We start from the raw sequence: 24,681 nt of genomic DNA, 5'->3' as shown, positions 1-24,681 counted from the left end.
AGGCCCGCATAGCTAGGACCCATACGGGTGCCCATAGCTACACCTTTAGTTTGGAGGAAGTGGGAAGAGCCAAAGGAGAAATTATTAAGAGTAAGGACTAATTCCGCTAGACGGAGCAGAGTGGTGGTAGAGGGGAACTGATTAGGTCTGGAATCCAAAAAGAAGCGGAGAGCTTTGAGACCTTCCTGATGGAGGATGGAAGTATATAGGGACTGGACATCCATGGTGAAAATAAAGCAGTGGGAGCCAGGGAACTTAAAATCATCGAAAAGTTTAAGAGCATGAGAAGTGTCACGAACATAGGTAGGAAGGGATTGAACAAGGAGGGATAAAACCGTGTCGAGCTATGCAGAAACGAGTTCGGTGGGGCAGGAGCAAGCTGAGACAATAGGTCTGCCAGGACAGGCAGGTTTGTGGATCTTGGGTAGGAGGTAGAAACGGGAAGTGCGGGGTGTGGGAACTATACGGTTGGTAGCAGTGGATGGGAGGTCCCCTGAGTGGATAAAGTCGGTGGTGGTGTAGGAGACAATGGCCTGGTGCTCCTTAGTGGGGTCACGATTGAGGGGTAAGTAAGAGGAGGTATCCGTGAGTTGTCGCTGTGCCTCGGCAAGGTAGAGGTCAGTACGCCAGACTACAACAGCACCCCCTTTACCTGCCGGTTTAATAGTAAGGTTAGGATTAGTGCGGAGGGAGTGGAGAGCAGAGCGTTCCAAAGGAGTGAGGTTGGAATGGGAACAAGGTGCGGTGAAGTCAAGACGGTTGATGTCCCGTTGGCAGTTAGCGATAAAGAGATCCAGAGCAGGCAGAAGACCAGAGCGGGGTGTCCATGAAGAGGAGGAGGGTTGAAGGCGGGAGAAGGGGTCATCGGTGGGGGTGGAAGAATCCTTGCCGAAGAAGTAGGCTCGGAGACAGAGACGGCGGAAGAAGAGTTCCGCATCGTGGCGAACGCGGAACTCGCTGAGGTGTGGGCGAAGGGGGACAAAGGTGAGGCCCTTACTGAGGACAGAGTGTTCTGCCTCAGACAGTTGAAGGTTGGAGGGGATGGTAAAGACCCGGCACAGATGAGAGCTGGGATCAGAGGTGGGAGGGGGGAGGCTGGGGGTGTCAATGGAGAGGGGAGGGTTGAGGTGAGAGGAAGATGGAGCCTCTGAGGACCCAGGAGTTGACGGTGGGATCTGAGGAAGACGGGGCTGCGGAGTGGTGGTGGGGGAAGGGGAGACGGGAGTCACAACAGCAGCACATAAAGACCCGGCCTGGAGTTCAAGGCTGGCGTCGCAGTTGGTGGTTGCGTAATCGCTTTGAAGGTGTCCATGGTCGTTGCTGGAGTCCGGGTTTTGAATATGCCCTGAGGTGTTGGAAAGAGAAAAGCCATTGTAGATTTAGGATTCTCACTGTGAGAAGATGCCTAATGACGTGAAAAAAATATAACATCACTGAGAGTCCTAATGACAGCGGTTGGATCAGCGCTTATCTTTTCTCTGACGGATGTAACTGCCATGAACACTTTCTTATGCGTGGGCAAACAGGACCGATGTCCTAAGCTGCTGGGTTTTTATGGAGTCCAGGTGCGTGGAAGTGGCTGTGCCCTTTTTACCCGTGCCCTTTAAGGGAACAGAGATAAACTGTTGCTTTAATTGGTCCAAGCCCTCTGCCCCAGATATGTAGGTACAATGGTGTTGGGACTCTGAAACATAGAGCCCTTCTTCCTCTTATTGGGTACAGCCAGACTATTACTGGGGGAGGGTGGGGATATAAATTTGGAAACAACAACTGTTTTAGAGGTATATACCTCCGTAAAACAATGTTAACCCCAGAGTAAAAGGGCTTAGTGTTGTCCCTGGGGAAGGTAACACTTGCCTATGTAACAGGTAAAGCAGGCAGAAACTGATTAATGTGACATTGACATTGGAAAATTTAGCAAATGAAACTGCATATTATCTCGATCAAATTTAATAAGCAATATCTGAATTGTTGACAAAATTGATGGTATTCCACACAACAGTATTGCAAGAAATTGAATGACTTTTGTTTTGTCCAAAAGATTGCACAAGAATGTTGCATTTATATGCCAACCAGGGGTGCAGTGCTGCCGGAGCTCACCAGAGCACCACTCCAACACCTCTGTAAAAAAAAGTCAAAATAAACAAGCGGAGAATTTAACAGCAGCCGCATATTAAATAGAGGGAATTTTACAGAAGTAGGGGTTGGGGAGACGGGGTGGTGGCTGGTGGGGAAAATACCACTAATAACATTAGGATATTTTATCGTTTTTGGTGAACTCCTAGAGCTGTGACTGTTTTGTGAAATTCCTCCTCGCTCGACCCGTTGTCCCAGCATACCCTGCTGTAGCCTTCCGCCATTTCACAGATTCTCAGTATCTCTCCAGCATTCGTTGTTTGAGCAATGTTCACCGAGAAAATAAAAATCTCAGATCTTTTGAAAGTGGCATGTCGCTTGCTGAAGTGGGCCGTAAAAGAATGAATCGAACATTTGCACAATAAAGCAAAAAGAAGCTGAATTTCATGGAAGCATTAGTGCTACCCCTACAACGGCAAAAATGGTCTCTCTGGTTCGTGACAAAGTGCTTGCAAAGACTGAGAAAGCATTAAGTGTGTGGCTAGAGGACATGTCACAGAAGCATATCCCTGTTGATGGCAAAATTATGCGTGAAAAAGCACTTAGTCTCTATGAGCACTACTGTGAGGAGGTTGAGGAGAATGAGAGGAAGGAGTTTAAGGCTAGTAAGGGATGGCTGGCTGGCTATGTAAAGTGCTACAGCCTCAAGGTTTAAAGATCACGGGAGAACTGACATGGCAGATGTACCAAGTATCCTATTATGGAGCCAATCGAAGTACACGCTTGCAGTCTCTCAGAAAAACATTGTTGATCACAAACTATCAAAATCTCACACTGCCGCTCTAAGTGTTGAAAATATAGCTAGTGAAGGTGCTGTCGGAAAATTATGTGATACCATGAATGCTTCACATCTAAAGGCAACTTGTTCAATTTTTCGTCCCGCATATTATTTAGCTCAGAATGACAGACCGTACTATGATCACTTTGGCTTATTGGAACTTCAAAACAAACAGTATTGACATTGGAATTGGACTGCATTCCCGCACTAATACTACAGAGATAATTAATCACATAGCAGTTAATATGAAAAAGAAAATTTGCCAGCATATCAAGCAGATAAATGGCAAATTTTCCATTCTCATTGATGAATCAACAAGCCCGAGCATTAAGACCGCCCTAATAGTTTATTCGAAATGTGAAAAGGTGATAGGGAAGGTGATCCCCATTTTATGTTTTTCGTTCTAATTGAACTGCCTGATCAGAAGGCTGCAACTATTGCTAAGCATCTATTGAACTGTCTCAATAACCATGGGTTTGATGACTCTTACTTGAAACAGAACCTTGTAGCATTTGCAAGTGATAGGGCAAGCGTAATGCTTGGTGTCAAACCTGGTGTTGCTACAATTCTCAAGGAACATTACTCTGATGTGATTATTTGGCACTGTCTTAATCACGGATTAGAACTTGCAATAGGTGATTCGGTGAGAGAAGTTCATGGAATAAATCATTTTCAATCATTTCTGGAAAAATTCTACTCTGTTTACAGCAGATCACCTCTAAATCAAAAGGAACTGTCTGAACGTGCCTCTCAACTAGAACAACAAGTTTGCAAAATAGGCCATGTTCTGGGCACCAGGTGGGTAGCTAGCTCATTTCGAACAGTTTCAGCAGTGTGACAAAATTATGAAGCACTGGGTTTTCATTTTGAAAAAGCAATGAAGGATGAAACAAGATCTGAGAGTGACAGAAAAACCAGTGAAGGTCTGTTGAAAAGACTCTCTTCAGAAGAGTTTCTATTGGACTTAGCTCAATGTATGACACATTGCATGAACTTGGTTTACTGTCTGTGATTACAGAAACTCACTACTACGATTGTTTATGCAAACAAACTGATCCAACGGAGCATAAGATCACTGCATGGACTGAAAGAGCAACCTGGTATAAAAACTCTAGAAGCTCAAAAGGCAGTTGAAAAGGGGAAGTTTGGTGAAATTACCTTAACAAGCAACAACAAAATTTGTCTCCATTAATTATCTACAGTTTCTTACTAGTCTTATAAACAATTTTCAGCACCGTTTGTTCACGGCAACATCCTTGAAAGGGTCTCAAACTTCTAAACCTCAAAGTATGTATAAATTCCTGCTAAATGAAATGTGTGTCCTTGATAAAGATAACTGGTCTGTTGAAATACCACCTAATTATGGAGAAGCTGCAATATCATCTCTCTGTAAGAGGTTTAAGCTTTCTTCTTCCTCTGTAATAAATGCCTTCAGAGATTATGTGGAGGATCATGGACGCCGCATCCCCCAAGATTTACGCCCATTGCTGAGCTGTTCATGTCGTGGTTTCACAAATGACAAGGAAGCGCCGAAGATTCTTCAAGAAATGTTTAAACTTTAATTTGCAAAGTAAAGCTGAGACAGACAGTGGACCAGGCTGTGTACATCTGTCACTGACTACCAATTTGTCGTTTTCACACAGCATTCTTTATAGCCCTTCTGGGTTAGCATACCTCTGTAAGTTTTTTACTCTAACTAATAAATCAATCACTCTTATCTCTCTTACTTGGCTACATTCATTTTTCTCAAAGGGTTAAAAGTACACAGGTTTCATTCAGTGATTACATCCCAAATACCACAGTAATCCCATGCACTCAGTAACAGACACTTAATGCATAGTAAAGGCATGGTCAACATCTGAATAAACACCTAATACGCGATAAAAACACTTAAAATAACCGCTTAGAAAACAGAGTTAAAATGTTTTCCAATATAACCCCTCCTTTGAGACTGACAAAGTCTCACACAGAGAGAGGAAACTCCGAGTACACACACAAAAGCTCAAATAAGCTCCAGAATTTACTCCCAAATCTGGGTCAAACTATAATTTCTTGTGCTTAGAACTCGAAATGTTCTCTCCCTACCTTCCTAGGCCACTGAGACAAAAACCTGTCCCTTCGTGTCTGAGACAGGAAAAAAGACTCAGGAGCCTTTACAGTCTACTGCCACATTATCATTTCCCTCCTGTACATCTTGCATGTCGTGTAAGCTGTAACAGTACATCATCGGTGTTTCTCTTTCCACTGGGCTTGATTCAGCAATCTCCAAGAGCATTGGAAAGCGTTTTGTTGCGGCCCGCACTATAAGAGACTTGAGACACGGAAGAAAACAGCACAAAGCAATCGCACAGCTTACCAACACAACACCTACAGTTATCACTATCTTGGTTAGCCATGCTCCCCATCCCCCTAGATTACTATCTAACCAGTCAAATAACTGATGTCCGAACCCTGCATTCTGTCTAACTTCTCTTCTCAGACTTTTCAATTTGTTCATTGCTCTGGTAAATGATCCCTCCAGTCTAGCGTTATTTGGTATAAAAGTACAACACTGTTCTCCAAACATTACACAAACCCCTCCTCTTTCTGCCAACAGCCAGTCTAACACCTGTCTATTCTGCCACGCCACTCTACGAGTTGCATCCAGCTGTTGTCCTAGTGCCTCCAGCGCATCATCAGTGTAGTTAATGAATCTCTGTTGATTATAATATATATAATTTATCCACTCAACATTTTTGCTAACCCTATCACGGGTATAAGTGCTTCCCAGCCCGCAGCAATCTCATTTCTTGCCTTAAGCTCGTTAGGTATACCTCTCGGCTGTCCTATACTGTCGATTTGGATCGTTGGATCAGGTTCATATTTTCGCCTCTTCCGCCACAGTGTCTGCTGCTTCAGAGCGTCAAATTGTACTTCAGGGGATACTACAACTTCTTGAATCAGCATAACTCGTGTACATGTACCTGTCCAACCGAGGGGGAGCGTGGATCTCAGACCTCCCTCCTGTCCACACAGCCACCAGGTATCTGCTAACGGGATGGTCTGGGCATTCAGTGCACCATCGGGCGGAGGGGTACCTGTCTTGTATCTTCAGCCTGGGGTTACATCCCAAGTCTTAACACAGTTGCCACTGAAATGCCCAACCGAGAGATCACCCGTCCGCGTGAAGCATTCATAACTCAAATGTTCCTGCATTTTAAGCTTTCCCATTGTGGGTGTCTGGCTTCTTTTATTTATAGCCCACGGTCTGCTGTAATTACAGTTAGAGGCAAGCTTGTTTTGATCAAACTGCGAGGAAGCCTGGTATAACGTACACCAATAAGGGCACATTGGTGTGTTGGCCACACACTTCTGATAACAGGGGTTTACCTTAATGCAAACCCTCATGGAACAAGCCTTGGTCGCACTCGGGCACTGCCGTTCACACCGTCCCCTATGCTCCCCTCGCTATTGCGCACAAGTGGAGGAGTTGTAGGGCATGGGGACTACATACTGTGCTGGGCTCGCCCTTGAGCACAGATAACAATGCTGCCTCTTCATCATCCCTGCTGTATAGTTTGTCCATTGGTACCACGTGTTCTGGTACCATGGTATGGAGGTAACTGTTGTGCTCCTCTTACTCCTTTCTCTCAGGTTTTGTGGGATCCTAACAGTCCCATGCCACATCTGCCAAATTAATGGTCTCCAAGTCTGCACAAGAGTATCTGAGTGTATCATCCCAAGGGGTGAGACTGGTCGCCCCCAAGTCGTCCCCATTATCTGAAAAAGTACTACCACCCATAACTCCATCCTTAGGGTCATCAGACCGGTTCTCAAACCCTAAAACTTTCTTTATGGTCTGATCAAACTCCTGTGGCACAGTGACAACTTCTTGTTCTTCTTGTCTGTCCCCTGCTATCCGTTCCTCTTCACCACTTACCTCGGGCTCCACACCTGGCCGTACCTGCGGGACTGCTCTGGTGCAGTGATTGAGATGGTACCAGGTGGAACGTCCCTCTACTTGAACTGCAGTGGGTGACGCCTTGGTTACCGTAAAAGGCCCTTCCCTTCTTGGTTCATTCCACTTTCTTCAAAAGGCTCGCACATAGACCTGATCTCCTGGCTTGATTGGTCCTTCCCTTTGCACGATCTCTGGTTCTTTCCATTTTTCCTGTGCGTAGATAGACTTATGTATCATGGTTAGTTGCTGCATGTATTGTTTCAGTTCTACTTCCAATTGTTCCAAGCTAGGCCTTTATATGGTCCTCTCCACTGGGGCACTGGCATGGGCCTTCCGGTTAGCATTTCCTGCGGTGTTAGACACGTCACTCGATTAGTTTGCATGCGGTAACTCATTAACATAACGGCAGCGCGTCAATCCAGTTGAGTTTAGTACCCGCACAAATTATATTCAGTTTGGTTTTTAGAGTCCCATTAATTCTTTCCACCATGCCCTGCAACTGAGGGTGATACACGCGTCCAAACCTCTGCTTTATTCTTAGTGCTTGCAATACTAATTTGACCACTTTTTGGATAAACGCTGAACCATTGTCTGAGCTGACTTCTGTAGGTATTCCGAATCTTGGGATCACTTCCTTTGTCAGGAATTTTACCACTGTTCCTGCCCGGTGATCTTTCGAGGGTACCGCTTCTACCCATCTACCAAATCTGTCAATTACTACTAACATGTATCTTTTCCCTCTTACTGTCCTTATCATTGTAACGTTCCGTTATATTGGCTCGTGTATGTCTAGGGGAAATCCCGCCCAGCACTTGCTTCAACACTCCCCTCAGGGTCAGTCGTCGCCCGAATCAATCACAAACATCAATCATCAGCCAGCACACCCAGTAAATTTTAACACATACACTTTATAGATATTACTAATTCTATGGCATTAATATACATTTGATACAGAGAGGAAAGTAATGGAAAAAAAAGCGCCAACACTTATCAAAGTCCAAGTTCTTCGCGCACTACCGTTGGAGCTCAATTCGACGTCAGACGACCATCCGAATTCCGTCAACCCACGGCTCGGGACCACCCGGAGTGATCGACCGGAGCCTCTCCGCACGTCCGCCGTCTTTCTCGTCTCTCCTCCCGACTCCCCGCCAAAACCCAGTCCACAGTCATATCATACAGCATGGCATCCGAAAACAAAACGATACATAACCACCCATTGGCTAATAGAACCTGGTTATCTCATTTGAAAGTAAAACAAACTGTTAGCGCAAACTCTCTGCAGCGTTAAAACACAACAAAGCCGCATTCCCCAGATTAACATAACTAAATCGCCATTTTAAATGTAACAAAAGAAAGACCCCGTACATCATATCTACGTAGTCAATCACTAAATGTTTAAATGGCCCTTCGGGCACGGGTATATGACCTATTGGGGTTGTAATTCCTTTCCGAACATTATTCTGTGCACATACCTCGCACTGCGACAGCACATGATCACCTGAAGCCTGTAAATAAGACGACCAAAAGCTGTCCTTTTTTATTTTCCTTATCACTTCCCCCCTTGCACAATGATCCATCCCATGCACTTCTAAAATCAGGATAGTCAACAATGGGGTGGGTGCTACCAATAAACCGTCCTCCGTGCTCCACAGGCCGTCTGGGCTCTGCTTGGCCCCCCTTCGTCTCCACATTGTCTGCTCTGCCACAGTTGCCTTACCTTGTATTTCAATCAGATCCTCTACCTTAGGTTCCGGCTCCAAGCTTACCTGGGGCGCAATGAAGGCCGACATACATCCAGATGCTTTCCGGGCTGCTTCATCTGCAGCTTGATTTCCCTTAGTTATTACATCGTTTCCTTTTTTATGTGCCTGACACTTCATTATAGCCAGCACTTTGGGTTTCATCATCGCTGTTATTAAATCTAAAATTTGCTGACAGTGCTGAATGGGATCTCCATTACTCTTCTTAAATCCTCTCTGTTTCCACACTGCCCCAAACAAATGACACACTCCATGAGCATATGCCGAATCAGTATAAATGTCTACTTTCTCACCTTCCATCATTTCCCACGCTGCTGTCAGGGCTTTGATTTCCGCTAATTGAACGGAACACAGTTGGGGGCAAGCTTCCATTCTAATAGTCTTAAAGCTTGTCTGATCCTGCTACACTACTGAGAAACCTGCATGATTTCCATCATAATCCCTATAACAGGAGCCATCTACAAGCAAAACCTTTTTATCTTCCTCTTCTAGTGGTTCGGAACATAAATCTGCTCTTAATTCGGCAAATGCCATTGTCACCCTTACACAGTCATGGGGTTCTCCTTCATGACCCAAGGGGATGTAATCAGCTATATTACTGGTGGTACATCTCTGTATAGATATATCTGAAATGTCAATAACATCTGATATGCTGTTATTCTGGCTGGTATCAACACAAATTTACCTCTTTCCAGTAATTCTGTTACCTTGTGGTGTGTGTACAGGATCACAGGATAGCCCATGGTCACGGATGATGCCTTTTCATAGGCATAGTATAATGCTGCTAATCCCTGATAACAGGGTGGGTACCCCTGAGCCACTTCATCCAATTTCGCACTATAGTATGCTATTGGTTGTTTTGCTTTTCCTGTGCCTGTCCCTTGTATTAGAACCGCTGCGACATAGCCTTCCTGCCGGTTGGATACATACAGATGAAAGTCCTTTTCATAGTCAGGCAAAGCTAACGCTGGGGCTGACTGCAATTCCTGTTTAATAGTATTAAACACTATTTCTGCCTCCTCGTTCCACTGTAAGCCACTTTTCAAACTTGCTGTCCTGCCTCCTTCATTATTTTCCTTAATGGCTTTACGATTTCAGCATATTTCCCAATCCAATCTGAACTGTATCCTGTTAATCCTAAAAACGTCATCATCTGCTTTACGGTCTGGGGTTTAGGAGCTTTAGCTATTGCCTCAATTTGACTCGGCGCTATCGCCTTCATTCCCTTGGAGATTACCCTACCTAGGTATTCTACCTGTTGCTTACAGAATTGCAACTTCTTTTTGGATACCTTATGTCCTCCATACGCCAGTCTTTCTGAAAGAGTTACGGTATCCTGTTCACACTGCTCCTCACTTTCAGAGCAAATTAACAAATCATCCACATACTGTATTAATGTACTTTCCAATTGTATACGCTCTAAGTCTGCCTTTAATACTTGATTAAAAATGTGCGGTGAGTGCTTAAATCCTTGCGGCATTCTTGTATAGGTATACTTGTTACCTCTGTATGTAAATGCAAATAAATACTGACACTGATCGGCCAGGGGAATGCTGAAGAAAGCTGAACACAAATCAATCACTGAAAAATAGCTTGATTCTGGCGGAACGTTAGTCAAAAGCGTATGTGGGTTGGGGACTACGGCTGGCCAGTCCTCCACTACCTCATTTACCGCTTGTAAATCATGTACCAGTCCCCATTTGGATTTGTCCACCTTTAAGACGGACAACAGCGGAGTATTACACGGACTATCTATCCTCTTAAGTATGCCTGCTTCGAGCAACCCCTGTATTGTGGGCGCTATTCCCTCCTCTGCTTCTGGTCTTAGAGAGTATTGTGGTCTCCAAGGTGGAACTGCTCCCTTTTTCAGTTTTATTTCTACCGGACTTGCTGTTTTTATTCTCCCTATGTCCATGTCATGTTGCAACCACAGAATAGATGGTAACCTATCCAGCCTGTTATCTTTTCCCTGACCTTTCTCCTTTTCCAATAGTGACATGTGCAGCTGAGGAATTACTTCGACCTCCTTTATAGTTCCTGTCATATCTATATCTACCATTATTTTGATGTAGTTGTTGTCTCCTGATGCCCATACCTCCTGCATAATTTTCCTCCAAACCATTACGGTTCCAGCGCGTTTTACTAAGGGTCCTAGGTCTCTGGACTGGTATCCTTCATTCACCAGCAACGTTATGTGGGGCACAGCCTCCGGTATTCTATACCATTTCTCCAAAAAGGTATTCCACCTGACTTGTAGGGCTGCCCCTTGCTTTCCAATTATTATAGCCTCTCCTCTTAAGTGCTGCCGGGTACATGGCCCCTCGTGCCATCTCTGCTCTAACTCCTTACTCTGAGTCTCGTCAAAAATCACTGTGCAATGTAACTCAGACTCAGGCACTTCCGCCTTGGGCAATATGGCCTGCACGCCCTTTTTCCATTTTTCCCAGGTTTTCCAGATCTGATCTTCTATGTCTCCTATCCAGAAAACATTAGCTTTCTTGATTTCCCCCACTAGTAACTCAGTATTCGCTCTTTCCACACTCAACCCATTTCTAGTGCATTCTAATTTTAATTCTAGTTTTAATAGTGCATCTCTACCTAGTAAATTAATCAGGGTTCCTTTGGACACTAATACTGGCAGAACTATTCTTTTACTGCCCATCCCCAACCGTACTGGAGCTGTATATTGTGTTAACTGTGTTTTCCCCGAGAACCCTACAGTCTTAATAAATTTTCCTGACATGGGAAGGTGAAGGGCATACTGTGGCTGTACACAGGTATACGTGGCTCCAGTGTCTATCATCATGGGTGTCAATTGCCCTTCTAACATAACCCGAACAATGGGTTCCTCTTCTGCCTCCCTTGTTATCACTGGGTAATGTCCCTTCCCACCTGGGTTCTCTGGGCACCCCTAGCATCTTGCATAGGGGTTCACGGGTCCGCTTGAGCCTGTGGGGGCTGGTCCTTGGTTAACCTGCGGTTCCCTTCTCATCGGCCCCTGCTGGTACGTGACGGGCCATAACCTGAGTGGACAGTCTCTTCTCATATGTCCTGGCTGGTTATACCCCCAACACAGTCTCTCTATCTCTCTCTCTCCTCTTGTCTCCTCACTGGCCCTCTTTGTCCATAACCTCTCTGTCCCCCTCCTTGGGGTTTCCAGTCCTGTCTGGGCTGCTGTTTAAATTTACTCTGTTCCTGACAGGGCATTCGTGGGAATGCTCCTCCAAAGACGTTTATTATTGGCATGGGGTTTTCTGGCCCCTGTCTGACAGCGCGACTGGTTCCTCGATACAGTGGTGTTTCATTCATTTCAACGGTTGCACTCAAATCGGGTGCTACTGGCAGCATCTTTTATCCCTTCTCTTTTTCCTTCTTTTTAAGTTCTTCAAGCTGCATTTGTGTTAGCTTTCTTTGCACCTCTTCCTGCTGCTCAATCAGCTTCTGTTTGTCTTTCCGATATTTCTCAACGCATGAATTACATGGTCTGTAAATTCTTGTGTGTTCATTGACATCATTTCGACCACTTCCTCCAATTTAGATTTAACTTGCGGAGGCATTGCTTCCAAAACGGCAGTTCGGAACAGTATGGTCATAAACGAGTTGTCTTCCACTTCTTGCTCAGTCTCCAGCCTACGTTTTTTCAACTGATTTTCTACATAGGCTGCTGGATTCTCAGTGTCCCCCAGCGGATCCCCTTTCAGAGCTTTGGGGTCCACTTTGGGTGGGTAAAACTTCCTGAGGGCCTGCCATACCCTCTGCCTCACTTGGTCAAAGCTGGTCCCATCAGTCATTGGGCTGAACGCATTTAGCAGTCCAGCCGTTTCCATCAACTTTTTTAATTTGGGGGTAACCTGATCATCAGTGCCTTCAAATCTCCCATAGCCAATAACCATCCCATAGTTTCTTCTTCAAAAGCTCTGATCCACTTCCCTGCTCCTTCATGCAAGCTAGGCAGGGTGTTTTTCAGCCATTCCAGGTCCTGGGAGCCCCAAGGAACATATTGTACTTGTCCTGACCTTTTTACTAACAACGGCATCACTTTTTTTCCTTCTCTCCCCATATTCTGTTTTTCCTCCTCATCCGACTCCTCGTCCCCTTCTGACCTCATTCTCACTGGCTGCCACACAAATCTCTCCCGGGTTTGCTCCCTCCCTTGTTTTCCTATTTTCTCTTGACTTCTCCTTAGAGTCCTCTCTTTCTGATTCAGGCTAGCATTTGCTCGAGTCCTCGCGAATTCCTCAAACTGTTGTTGGAAACCCAGTGGGAAACCCAATTTCCGCTGTAATCTCCTATACTCTTTCTCCGCTTCCCTTATCTCCCTTTCCATTCTCTCTTTTTCCCCTTCAAGGAACTCCTCTTCTACCCCTGTCTACACTCTCTTATACCCTCATACTCATTACTTGACTCTTGCTCTTCTGATAAATCATCTTCTTTTTCAGCCTGTTCAGTGCCGTGTTCCTGTAACAGGAATTCCTCCTGATTTTCCCTCAGCCTCAATTCCTGCAACTCTTTGATACATTCTCTTACTATCTTACTTTCTCATTCCACTTTTCTCTTATCTTCCTGCATCTCCTTCCACAGTGCCCCTCTCTCCTCCTCATATTTCCTTCTTTCCTCCTCGTTCTCCCAGACTTTCCCTCCAGTTCTAGTTCTCCTGTTAATACAGGGCACTATTTAAGAGTCTCCTTCTCGTAACAAGAGGGAGGGGTTTCTACGTTTCTCAGGTCTGGGTATAGAGTCGGTTCTTTATTCGATTTCTCCTGTGATTTACCAAGCTGCTTTTCTTGTTTCTCAGTGTCTTCTTTACTTGCTACTGATATTCGTCCTTTCTTTCTCAATCTTTCTCCCTCCATCCTAAAGAGTTTTAACACTTCTATCTCCTATTTTCTTTTTTTCTCCCTTTTTTTAGATTTATCTCTTGATTTATAATTTTTAGTCAGCGCCTCCATTTCCTCACATAAACTTATGTTTATGTGAGGAAACATAAGCATGTTCCTTCTTTCGGCCACTTCGTGACCAGATTTTTGGTTCTTTTTTCCCATTTTTCTGAAATTTCCGCGATCTTACCTTGACACACCAGAAATATTCTACTCAATATTTCTACTGCTGTTCCTTTCCCTGTCATATTGTTGTTCCCCTTTTTAAGGTATTCTTGGCGTCTCACACCAAAGTAATACTATTTTCTGTAACCTATTTTCTATCTAGCCTTATGGTTTCTTCTCATCCACGTCTAAATTATCTACTTAAGCTATCCTTATCTCCTATTCTGTTCTGCCCGTACAGACCCCTTTCTCGGGCGGTATCCGCAGAACCTTCTTTTCGCACCTCACCTTTTCTTAAGGCAGTATTCACGAGGATTTTCTCTTTTCTTTCTTTCCCTGTCCGTTCAGCCCTTCGTCTCGTACGAAGCGGTATCCACAGGGACTTACCAACACTACGTGGAATTTTTCTCACTAAACTTCTTATTACTTTAGTCATACTCACCCCCCTCACTGCAGTGTTCTTGATTAATCCTCCGAGCCTCCTTTTAACCCTCAATTCTGCCAGATTCTTTGAATCGGAGAGACCCTTCAGCAGTTGTTTCACACTTCTGAGTCCCCGAGATCTCCCCAAAAACCAACAGAATTCTTAGTCCAAATTGTGGCTAACAAGCACTTACCTTTGTTTGGGTGCACCCTGAATTCTGTTAGCTCTGTGGAGGTCCCCCAGGGACCGGGAAGCGCCCTCAATTTGCCGTTTCCTTCTTCCATGGGACTCTTCCCAATCCTGCCAACTACGCCAGTTTTGTTGTGGTTTCACAAATGACAAGGAAGCGCCGAAGATTCTTCAAGAAATGTTTAAACTTTAATTTACAAAGTAAGGCTGAGACAGACAGTGGACCAGGCTGTGTAAGTCTGTCACTGACTGCCCCTTTGTCGTTTTCACACAGCATTCTTTATAGCCCTTCTGGGTTAGCCTACCTCTGTAAATTTTTCACTCTGACTAATAAATCAATCACTCTTATCTCTCTTACTTGGCTACATTTGTTTTTCTCGAGGGGTTAAAAGTACACAGGTTTCATTCAATGGTTACATTCCAAATACCACAGTAATCCCAGGCACTCAGTAACAGACACTTAATGCATAGTAAAGGCATGGTCAACATCTGAATAAACACCTAATACACGATAAAAACACTTAAAATAAACACTTAGAAAACAGAGTTAAAATGTTTTCCAATATTCACAAGTTATTCTTATTAGTACTGTTACATACCTCGTAACTGGATTGCCAAACCAGCAGAAATGGAACGCTCGTTGGAGTCTGGATTACTAGAAACTAATAAAGCTTTATTAAAGACATAAGTAATACAGTACTTTAATCATAAGGATATCAATGTAACAGGTTAGCAATGATAATACACACATATATACAGAAATAGGGTAATAGGAATCAACCAAGCTCTATCGCAGTCTAGGGGTAAAATGATCAGTCTTAAGTGAAGCAGAGTTCAGTTCAGTTTAGTGCAGTTCACAGTAATCGCTGTTGTTGTACCGTTGGAGAGAGAGAGAGAGAGAGAGATGCAATTTGGTTCAGGCAGACTTTTGACGTCCTCGCAGTTGGTTTCAGGCAGGCCCTTTTATGTCTTCTAACTGTGGTCACCGACTGTGACCCCTCCATTCCGGATACGATCGTTCTTCCGTTGTGAACCCGGCACCCAGGCAAGGGCGGACACACACCCCAGGTTCCCACCGATCGTACCTTTACACCCTGTGAGCCTCTGGTCGGTTTCCGCGAACCGGACCTCCAAACTCCCAGCACTTGTGGGGGTACACTGCTCTTTCCAGGGTCTCGTGATCTCGTGGTGTGTTCCATACCTTAGCAAACCTGCTCTTTTTATCCCCCTGCTGGGGTAACACCTGTCCATCAAACTTCAAACAGTTCAGGTTCAAAGCAACTGGCTGTCAATATTCTGAATTGTGTTTCTTTTCCGTTAATCCCTCTGTTCTCTCTTATTAGCATTTTGAATGTTTCTCCATTGTCTTTCTTATCTCTCTCATTAGCATCTGATAGCTTTGCTTGGTGTCACACCCCCACCCTTAAAAGGATTTTTACCGGGGTAAAAATTATGGGCATGAAGGCACATTATTAGATACACACTAATATACAGGTAGTCATCAGCTATTCGGCTAATACAGACAACTTTAAGTTTTAACACTTTGACAGACAGTCAGCAATCACATTGTCCGTTCCTTTTATATGTTTTATTTTAATATCAAATTTCTGTAAGACCAGGCTCCAACTTAGTAACTGTTTGTTTTTATCCTTCATAGTGGCCAAAAACACTAATGGATTGTGATCAGTGTAAATTATCAGTGGTTTCCATGCCGGACAAATATAAACCTCAAAATGTTGTAATGCTAGTATGATTGCCAGTAATTCCTTCTCCACAGTGGAATAATTTCTCTGGTGGACATTAAACTTCTTAGAAAAATAAGCCACTGAGTGGTCAATCTCCTCTTTGTCTGTCTGTAGCAGCACCACCCCGACCGCTTCGTCGCTAGCATCTGTTGCCAGAGAGAAGGGTTTTGAAAAGTCAGGCGTATTCAGTACAGGGTGGTGACACAGAATCGTCTTCAGACTCTCGAAGGCTTGTTGACAAAGGTCATCTCACACAAACTTCGCATTCTTTGGCAAGAGCTTAGTAAGAGAGAGGGTAATATCCACAAAGTTTTTGCAAAACTTCCGATAGTACCCCACCATCCCCAAGAACCTTCTCAGGGCTCTCTTGTCTGTCGGGGTGGGGACTTCAGAGATAGCCCGCACCTTAGCCTGCATCGGTGCCAGCTGCCCCTGTCCTACCTCATACCCCAGATAAGTGACCTTCGCGTGGCCGAATTCACTTTTTGCGAAGTTCACTGTCAGGTTGGCTTCAGACAGCCGTTTAAACAGTTCCTCTACTGCCACAATGTGCTCCTCCCACGTCTCACTCCTGACCACTAAATCGTCAATATACGCTTCTGTGTTCTTTAACCCTCTTATCATTGAATTAATCATCCTTTAGAAGGTCCCTGGGGCATTTTTCATGCCAAAAGGTAAAACATTATACTCGTATAACCCGGATGGAGTGACAAATGCTGAGATTTCTCTAGCCTGGTCGGTTAAAGGAACACACCAGTACCCTTTTAGCAAATCGATCTTTGTGATGTACTTAGCTCTCCACACTTTTTCAATGCAATCGTCTACCCTTGGGATGGGGTAAGCATCAGTTTTTGTGATGGCGTTCACTTTTCTGTAATCTGTACAGAATCGTATGCTCCCATCGACTTTCCGGACAACCACACAGGGAGACGCCCATTCTGATTTGGATGGCCTAATAATATCTGTGGCTAGCATGTGTTCAATTTCTTTCTCCACTAGCTTGTCCTTCTCCAAGTTCATCCTATAGGGGTGTTGTTTAATAGGCTGGTCTGATGTGACAACAACATCATGTACCGTCCCTTTGCATCGCCTCGGGACATCCGGACATACATCTGCATGCTGGTTAATTAGCTTTATCAGTGGCTCACTCTGTTCGGGGGTTAAGTGAGAGACCTTATCAGCAAAGTTGGCCAAAACAATAGAGTTCTCCAATCTGGTCGGCACCATATTTATCTTTTCAAGATGAGTCTTCCCCTTATCATTTGGCACCCCAGCCTCATTAATTTTCGTGATAACACCAACTAGATCTGCTTTCTGATCATGGTAAGCTTTTAACATATTAATGTGTACTAATTGTGTTGGTTTATGCCTGTCTGGCATTTCGATAACATAATTCAAAGAGTCTATCTTTTTAATCATCTTGTACAGACCGTGGAATCTTGCCTGGAGGGGGTTGGTTACCACTGGAAACAGAGCTAAGACCTGATCGCCCACTTGAAACACTTGTTCGCGGGCACATCTATCATACCACTGTTTCATTTTAGTTTGGGAGTGTCGTAGATTTTCTTTGGCAAGGTCACAGATCCTTTTAAGCCTCTCACAAAATTTTAAAACATAGTCAATTACATTGACTTGTACTGCCAGACTGGACCATTGCTCTTTCAGTAAGGTCAGGGGTCCTCTGGGCCAATGACCGTAGACGAGCTCGAATGGGCTGAACCCCAGTGACTCCTGAACTGTGTCCCTTACGGCAAATAGCAGAAGAGGCAAGGCATCATCCCAGTCCCTAGCGTTCTCTTGACAATGAATTTTAATCATGGTCTTTAATGTTGCGTGGAATCTTTTCAACGCCCCTTGGGACTCTGGGTGGTACGCGGAGGCCAAAATCTGCTTTGCTTCCATCTCATCCAACATCCGTTGGAATGTGTGAGATGTGAAGACACTCCCCTGATCTGACTGGATTTCCCTGGGCAGCCCTACCGTAGTGAAAAATTTCACAAGTGCCTTTACCGTTGCGGGAGCCTTGATGCTTGCCAGGGGCCCAGCCTCCGGAAACCTGGTGGCGGCACACATCATTGTCATCACATACTCTCGCCCACTCGCAGTTCTGGGCAGGGGACTGACAAAATCCACAATTATTCAGGAAAAAGGTTCCCTGAAAGTGGGTATCGGTCGAAGGGGTGCTTTAGGCAGGACCTGGTTCGGCTTTCCTACCACCTGACATAAATGACATCGCCTACAATATTCAATAATATCCTTCCTCATGTTCGGCCAGTAAAACTCTTTCATAATTCTATCGACTGTTTTCCTCAGTCCAAAATGTCCACCGAGGGGTATCTTGTGGGCCAGGTTAAAAATCTCGTCCCTATAAATTTTCGGTACTACCACCTGGTGTACCACCCCCCACTCCTCATCTGCAGGCACGGTACTTGGTCTCCACTTCCTCATTAGTACCCCCTCCTTCACATAATAGCCCACTGGCTCCCTTTTTATTTCTGCTTCGGAGAGAGCTGTCTCCGTCAAAACTATCAGCTCCTCCTCTCGTTCCTGTGCCTGTATAAATTCCTTCCTCACTAATGATAAATCTACCTCAACTCCCTCATTTCCTTCCGCTCCACTATGCTCCTTCTTCTCACTTTCTAACCCTTCCTGGTACAAGGCTGGTAAAAACATCTCAGCTAAATCTACATTCGCTTTGGTAGCCTTTCTGGACATGTGCCGAGTCACTGCGCAAACAGGATAAACCTGTGAGTCCATGGGCAGGTCCTCAGTCCTGGCAGGCTTGCTTGTCAGCTTTACTGCTGGGTACACATCTCCGCCTGCAAGGTCATTACCGAGTAAGACCTCCACATCTTCCATCGGTAATTTGGGCCTCACCCCTATCGTGACCGGTCCGGAGACCAAGTCGCTTTTTAGGTGTATCTGGTGCAAAGGTACTGCTTCAGTTCCTTTCCCAATGCCTTTTATCACACTGACCTCCCCAGTCTCGGTCTCTGCACTAAAGTCTAACACCCTCCTTAAGATCAATGACTGACAAGCCCCAGTGTCTCTCCAGATCCGTACTGGAACTGGGTTTGACCCCTCCTTCACCGACACCAATCCAGCCGAAATAAACTTCTTGCGCCCTTCCTGAACTCTATCAGACCTCTTCTCCCCTAGCGGTTTGTTTGCCGGCTCAATACAGCCAGTCGGAGTCGTCGTTTTTCCTTTCCCCATCTTCTTCTTTGGGGCAAAACTCCTGGACGCAATGTGACCGGCTTTCCCACAATTATAGCATACGACCCCAGGAGACTTCCTACCAAACTGCTTCCTGTCTTCCTTATCCTTTTCGCTAGTCCCCGGCTTACTTTCTGGATTTTCTGGCGGACTCTCTCCGCCCTCTTGACTACCCTTCTGGTAGCTTTTACTCGGGGTAAACTTTGCTTTGTGTGTTAACGCGTACTCATCCGCTAACTTATCAGTTGTGGCTAAGGTTTCTGCCTCTTTCTCATCTAGATAGGGCCTTATACCTTCAGGGACGCAACCTTTAAATTGCTCAATCAGTATTAGCTGTAGCAGTCTGTCATAATCCCCATTGACCCCTATCAAGGCGCACCAATGCTCACAATACATCTGCATCTCACGGGCAAACTCTAAATACGTGTGGCCCCACTGCTTCCTCACATTCCGGAACCTTTGCCGGTATGCCTCCGGGACCAATTCATATATCCTGAGTATAACCTCTTTCACCACATCATACCTCTGGGCATCTTCTGCGGACAATGCCGAGTAAGCTTGCTGAGCCTTCCCCTTAAGTATGCTCTGAAGCAAAACAGCTCACTTATCCCTTGGCCAGTCCTGACTTGCAGCGACTTTTTCAAAATGTAGAAAGTACTGATCAACATCGGCCTCCTCAAATGGGGGAACCAACCTAACCTCCTGGGTCGCCCTGAACCCTCCACCTTGGTTCGGCATTTGGCCCCTCTCTAGCGTCATCCTTAACTTCTCCAGCTCAAACTCCCTTTCCTTCTGCTTCTCTCTCTCTTCCCGTTCTAACTGCTTGTCTATCTCTTCTCATTAAAACTGCTGTACTCTCTCTTCCTGTTCCAACTGCTGTACTCTCTCTTCCCGTTCTAACTGCTTCATTCGGAACCCCTGCTCGAGTCTCAATTTTTCCATCTGCAGCTGCACTGCTTCTCCACCAGGTTTGCTCATAGGCACCACCTCCAGTTCCCCTTGGGGAAACACACCTCTAGATACATTATGCTCAATGATAGCTCTGTGCATCTCCACTCTCCTCATTGTCGGCTTCCCCTTAAAAAGATTCAACCATTTGGCAACAGTCACCAATTCTGATTTCCTGGCATCCTCTAATGCCTCCAAGGTTGGCGCCTTTAGAAATTCCTCAATCTCCATTTCTGCTGTTTGCCCTTTCTTTCTTTCGGGAATTTTAACCCAATCAATCTACCCTGTCCCAATTTTGGCATTCAAGATCCCAGACGAGCCCCCACTTATGTTACATACCCCATAACTGGGTTGCCAAAACAGCAGAAATGGAACACTCGTTGGAGTCTGGATTACTAGGAACTAATAAAGTTTTATTAAAGACATAAGTAATACAGTACTTTAATCATAAGGATATCAATGTAACAGGTTAGCAATGATAATACACACATATACACAGAAATAGGGTGATAGAAATCAACCAAGCTCTATCGCAGTCTAGGGGTAAAATGATCAGTCTTAAGTGAAGCAGAGTTCAGTTCAGTTTAGTGCAGTTTGCAGTAATCGCTGTTGTTGTACCATTGGAGAGAGAGAGAGAGAGAGAGAGAGAGAGAGAGAGATGCAATTTGGTTCAGGCAGACCTTTGACGTCCTCGCAGTTGGTTTTTGGCAGACCCTTTTATGTCTTCTAATCCCCACTGTGGTCACCGACTGTGACCCCTCCATTCCAGATACGATCGTTCTTCCACGGTGAACCCGGCACCCAGGCAAGGGCGGACACACACCCCAGGTTCCCGCCTTTACCTTTACACTCTGTGAGCCTCTGGTTGGTTCCCGCAAACCGGATCTCCAAACTCCCACCACTTGTGGGGGTACACTGCTCTTTCCAGGGTCTCGTGGTCTCGTGGTGTGTTCCGTGCCTTAACAAACCTGCTCTTTTTATCCCCCTGCTGGGGTATCACCTGTCCATCAAACTTCAAACAGTTCAGGTTCAAAGCAACCGGTCAGTCAATATTCTGAATTGTGTTTCTTTTCCGTTAATCCCTCCCTTCTCTCTTATTAGCATTTTGAATGTTTCTCCATTGTCTTTCTTATCTCTCTCATTAGCATCAATCGTCCGATAGCTTTGCTTAGCGTCACAGTACTGCTGAGCGTGAGAGAAGATTCAGTCACATGAACTTGATAATAACAACAACACACTCAAGAATTCTCATAAATCATGCATCCTCACTTATGTTTGTTAAACTACACAGACCTCCTCTAGTTCAGTGGAATCCTGAGCCGTATATCACATCATGGCTACAGTACCACAGGTCAGCAGATGACACAGGAACAAGAGTTGCTTCAGATCCCCGAACACATATTACGCCTGACTCTTTGTGGAAATTATTGTGAAACTTCTCATTGGTGGCATTGGTAAGTAGGTAATTACTTTTAAATTGGTAAAATACATGATTACCGTCTTTTTCTTTACTTGCTTGATAATTATATTTTATGATAATTAGTGAGTGCAACCGTGCAGTACTTTGCCATATTATTAAATTAAGTATTGTATGTTTTATTGTACCAGTTATTCACTGAAATGTAGTGATAGGCTATAATCTTTTTAATGTCTTAACTATCACTATCTTTCTGTGGAGCTCTGGAATTCATATATTTCTTTCATCTTGGTTTAGTGCTTGACATCATAAGAAGCCCTATTCATATATGAAATATATATATATATATATATCACACCTAATTTGTGTACCTGCTCATTACATGAATGGGGCAAGGAAGTTGCCCAGTACATGAAACGAGCAGGTAAACAAATTGGGTGTGACATATATATAGAGAGGATATGGAAAATAGCAAGCATTTTGTCAGCTCCAGCACCTAAGAAATTAGCACTGCACCTCAATGCCAAATGAATCTGAAGACATAACTCACTTTGTGGATCACATTCAAGTGGCCACCAAAAAGATTAAGAGAGTGAGAGATCAATTTCACAACTATAACACTCCGGGAAGAGGATGGTGGTTGATTATCCCACATTATGGTATAATCTCTGGTGTAATAAGAATAGCTGTTATTCTTTTGTGATTTATATGTAGTTTCGTAGGACTAAGAAGGAGAGTATATTGAAAATAGGTACCTGTTTGTCCAGACTGAAAAAGAGGATTTTACTTAACTGATGTTCTGAGTCAGTATCATTATAAGAATGTTTGAAATCACTTTGATTCCTGTACTCAAACCTTAACAATTGTGTTTTGACGATTATAGTGGTGTCATGAAATGACAACAAGGAGAGAATGTGGAAATATATTTGTAGCCCTGAAGTCTTCATGAATTTGCAACCTCTGTAAAAGGTAATGTGACAAAGTGGAGTCTTTGGTGCTTTGCTGACTTGGATGGGAAAACTTACAAGTTTGTGTGGTTTATAGGAGAAAGCTGCTTTTTATAGCGGACAATTTGTTTTCTGACTGGCTGGGATGTTTTGATAATAGAGATAAGCAGGGTAGAGCTTCTAAAGAACAAATGGTAGGGATCAAAGAGATCGTTGGTCAGATGGGAGGGATCACTGACAATGTTAAGAGCTCTGCATATGTACGTAGCACTCCTGATAAATATCTCTGATGAGTGAAAGAGAGACCTTGATGATTCTCTCCGCAGTCCTTGCAATCCTTTGTCGGGACTTGTTTATGATTACTGGGAAAGCTTAATTGTTAATGCTGGAAGGAATTTCCCTTCAGTGAAGCAGTTTGTAATATGCGATTTGTTAAGCGCTTTCCTTTTACACAAAGAAAATATATCCATTAATAGTTTTAGCATAATCTAATATGCTAATTTTAATGAGATTTTCAAAACATGATATAAAGCACTCCACTGATTTGAGGACTAAAGGCACAATTTATCATCAAGCAGGAATCTTTTCTTTATGTGGTAACTAGTTTGCATCAAATTACATATCTCTAGTGATATAAAGGTTTGAAAACTAATTGGAATGACACTCAATGACCACTTTATTAGGTACAGGAGTGGAACCCCGTGTGGTCTTCTGCTGCTGTAGCCCATCCACTTCAAGGTTTGACATGCTGTGCATTCAGAGGTGCTCTTCTGCACACCACTGTTGTAATGAGTGATACTTTGATTATTTGCATTCCTATCAGCTTGAATCAGACTGGCCATTCTCTTCTGACCTCATTAACAAGGCTTTTTTGCCTACAGAACTGGCACTCACTGGATTTTATTTTCATTTTATTGCACTATTCTCATACAAGTTGGAGACTGTTGTGCACAAAACCCCCAGGCTCAGTAGTTTCTGAGATACTCAAACCACTCTGTCTGGCACCAACAACCATTCCATAGTCAATGTCACTTAGATACATTTCTTTCCCATTCTGATGCTTGGTCTGAACAACAACCGAACCTCTTCTTCTTCTAGTAATGTTTAATGGCAATTGGCAAACTAACATAAGGTGCATTACAGCCACTACTGAGCCAGGGTGTGGAGCAGAGACAGAAAGTGTACACCCTTTAATTTCCCCCACCAACAAAAATAAAAACATCTAATGCTTTCCAGAAAGTCAGATACAGACCAATATACAATATGATGGCAGTGATAACCTAGCATTCTATCCCTGTTAAACTTATCCTGTCACAAAGATCTCATTTTACCAATTAATGCTTCCTTGACAGTACTTAACAAGTACACTGCAGGCAAATGTCCGTATCATGCACAAACCCCATTTCCAGAAAAGTTGGGATATTTTCCAAAATGCAATAAAAATGAAAATCTGTGATATTGTTATGTAACCAGCAACAATGAATATCAATCGAGACAGGTTATATAAAAACAACCAAATGGTTATTAAACACGTATAAATGATAAGGAGAAAAAAACAAAGGAAAACTTTAACCAGCTGTTCATCAACTTCACTCGGCTCTGGTTCTTAAAGCGTTAAATGCGAAAACAGTTCTTAAAGCGATACAGTCAGATATAGTTCTTAAAGCGATAACTTCGAAAGTCCAACAGTTTTACACATTCAATTGGGAGAGACTTCTCTGGAGAAGGATTTCTTCACCGACGCACTTTTACTGCTGGTTCTGTCCACAGGATTCCCGATGCCGAAATTAAACAGTTTAAATCGACTGACCTTAAATTCCTTTTAGAGAGAGAGCCTTTTTGCATGAACTCATTGCATTATTGCAAGAGTTATCTCAAAGCAGGTTCTCTCCAACAAAGACTCAATAAGGTCGATCCTTTATTAAACTGCCAACCGATGCCGACTTCTCTCGATCCTTCACTTCGATGAATTCTTCACTCTCCCTTCAAAACTGTCGGAATTGAGTAAATTGGCACTTCCAGCCACAAATTCCCAGTCCAAGTAATATGGAATCTTTCAACAGAACGTACAACCGTTTTAAAAATGAAACTGCGTCACAAAAACAAACACGCAACAGAAACGGTGATACAACACGTTCT

General features: G+C 44.0%; 1 protein-coding gene across 1 annotated transcript in view; it reads left to right on the top strand.

The window, feature by feature from the left end:
- The first annotated feature begins 18,040 nt into the window (after positions 1-18,040).
- LOC140209389 (uncharacterized) overlaps positions 18,041-24,681 on the top strand; it is a 142,869-nt gene continuing 136,228 nt past the window's right edge. The window contains exon 1 of the mRNA XM_072277640.1: positions 18,041-18,175. Within this exon, the coding sequence (XP_072133741.1) occupies positions 18,041-18,175 (135 nt within the window). The remainder of the gene's footprint in view (positions 18,176-24,681) is intronic.

Source organism: Mobula birostris, chromosome 14, assembly GCF_030028105.1.
Source record: "Mobula birostris isolate sMobBir1 chromosome 14, sMobBir1.hap1, whole genome shotgun sequence".
Classification (NCBI taxonomy): Eukaryota; Metazoa; Chordata; class Chondrichthyes; order Myliobatiformes; family Myliobatidae; genus Mobula; species Mobula birostris.
This window is presented reverse-complemented; position numbering and strand designations above follow the sequence as displayed.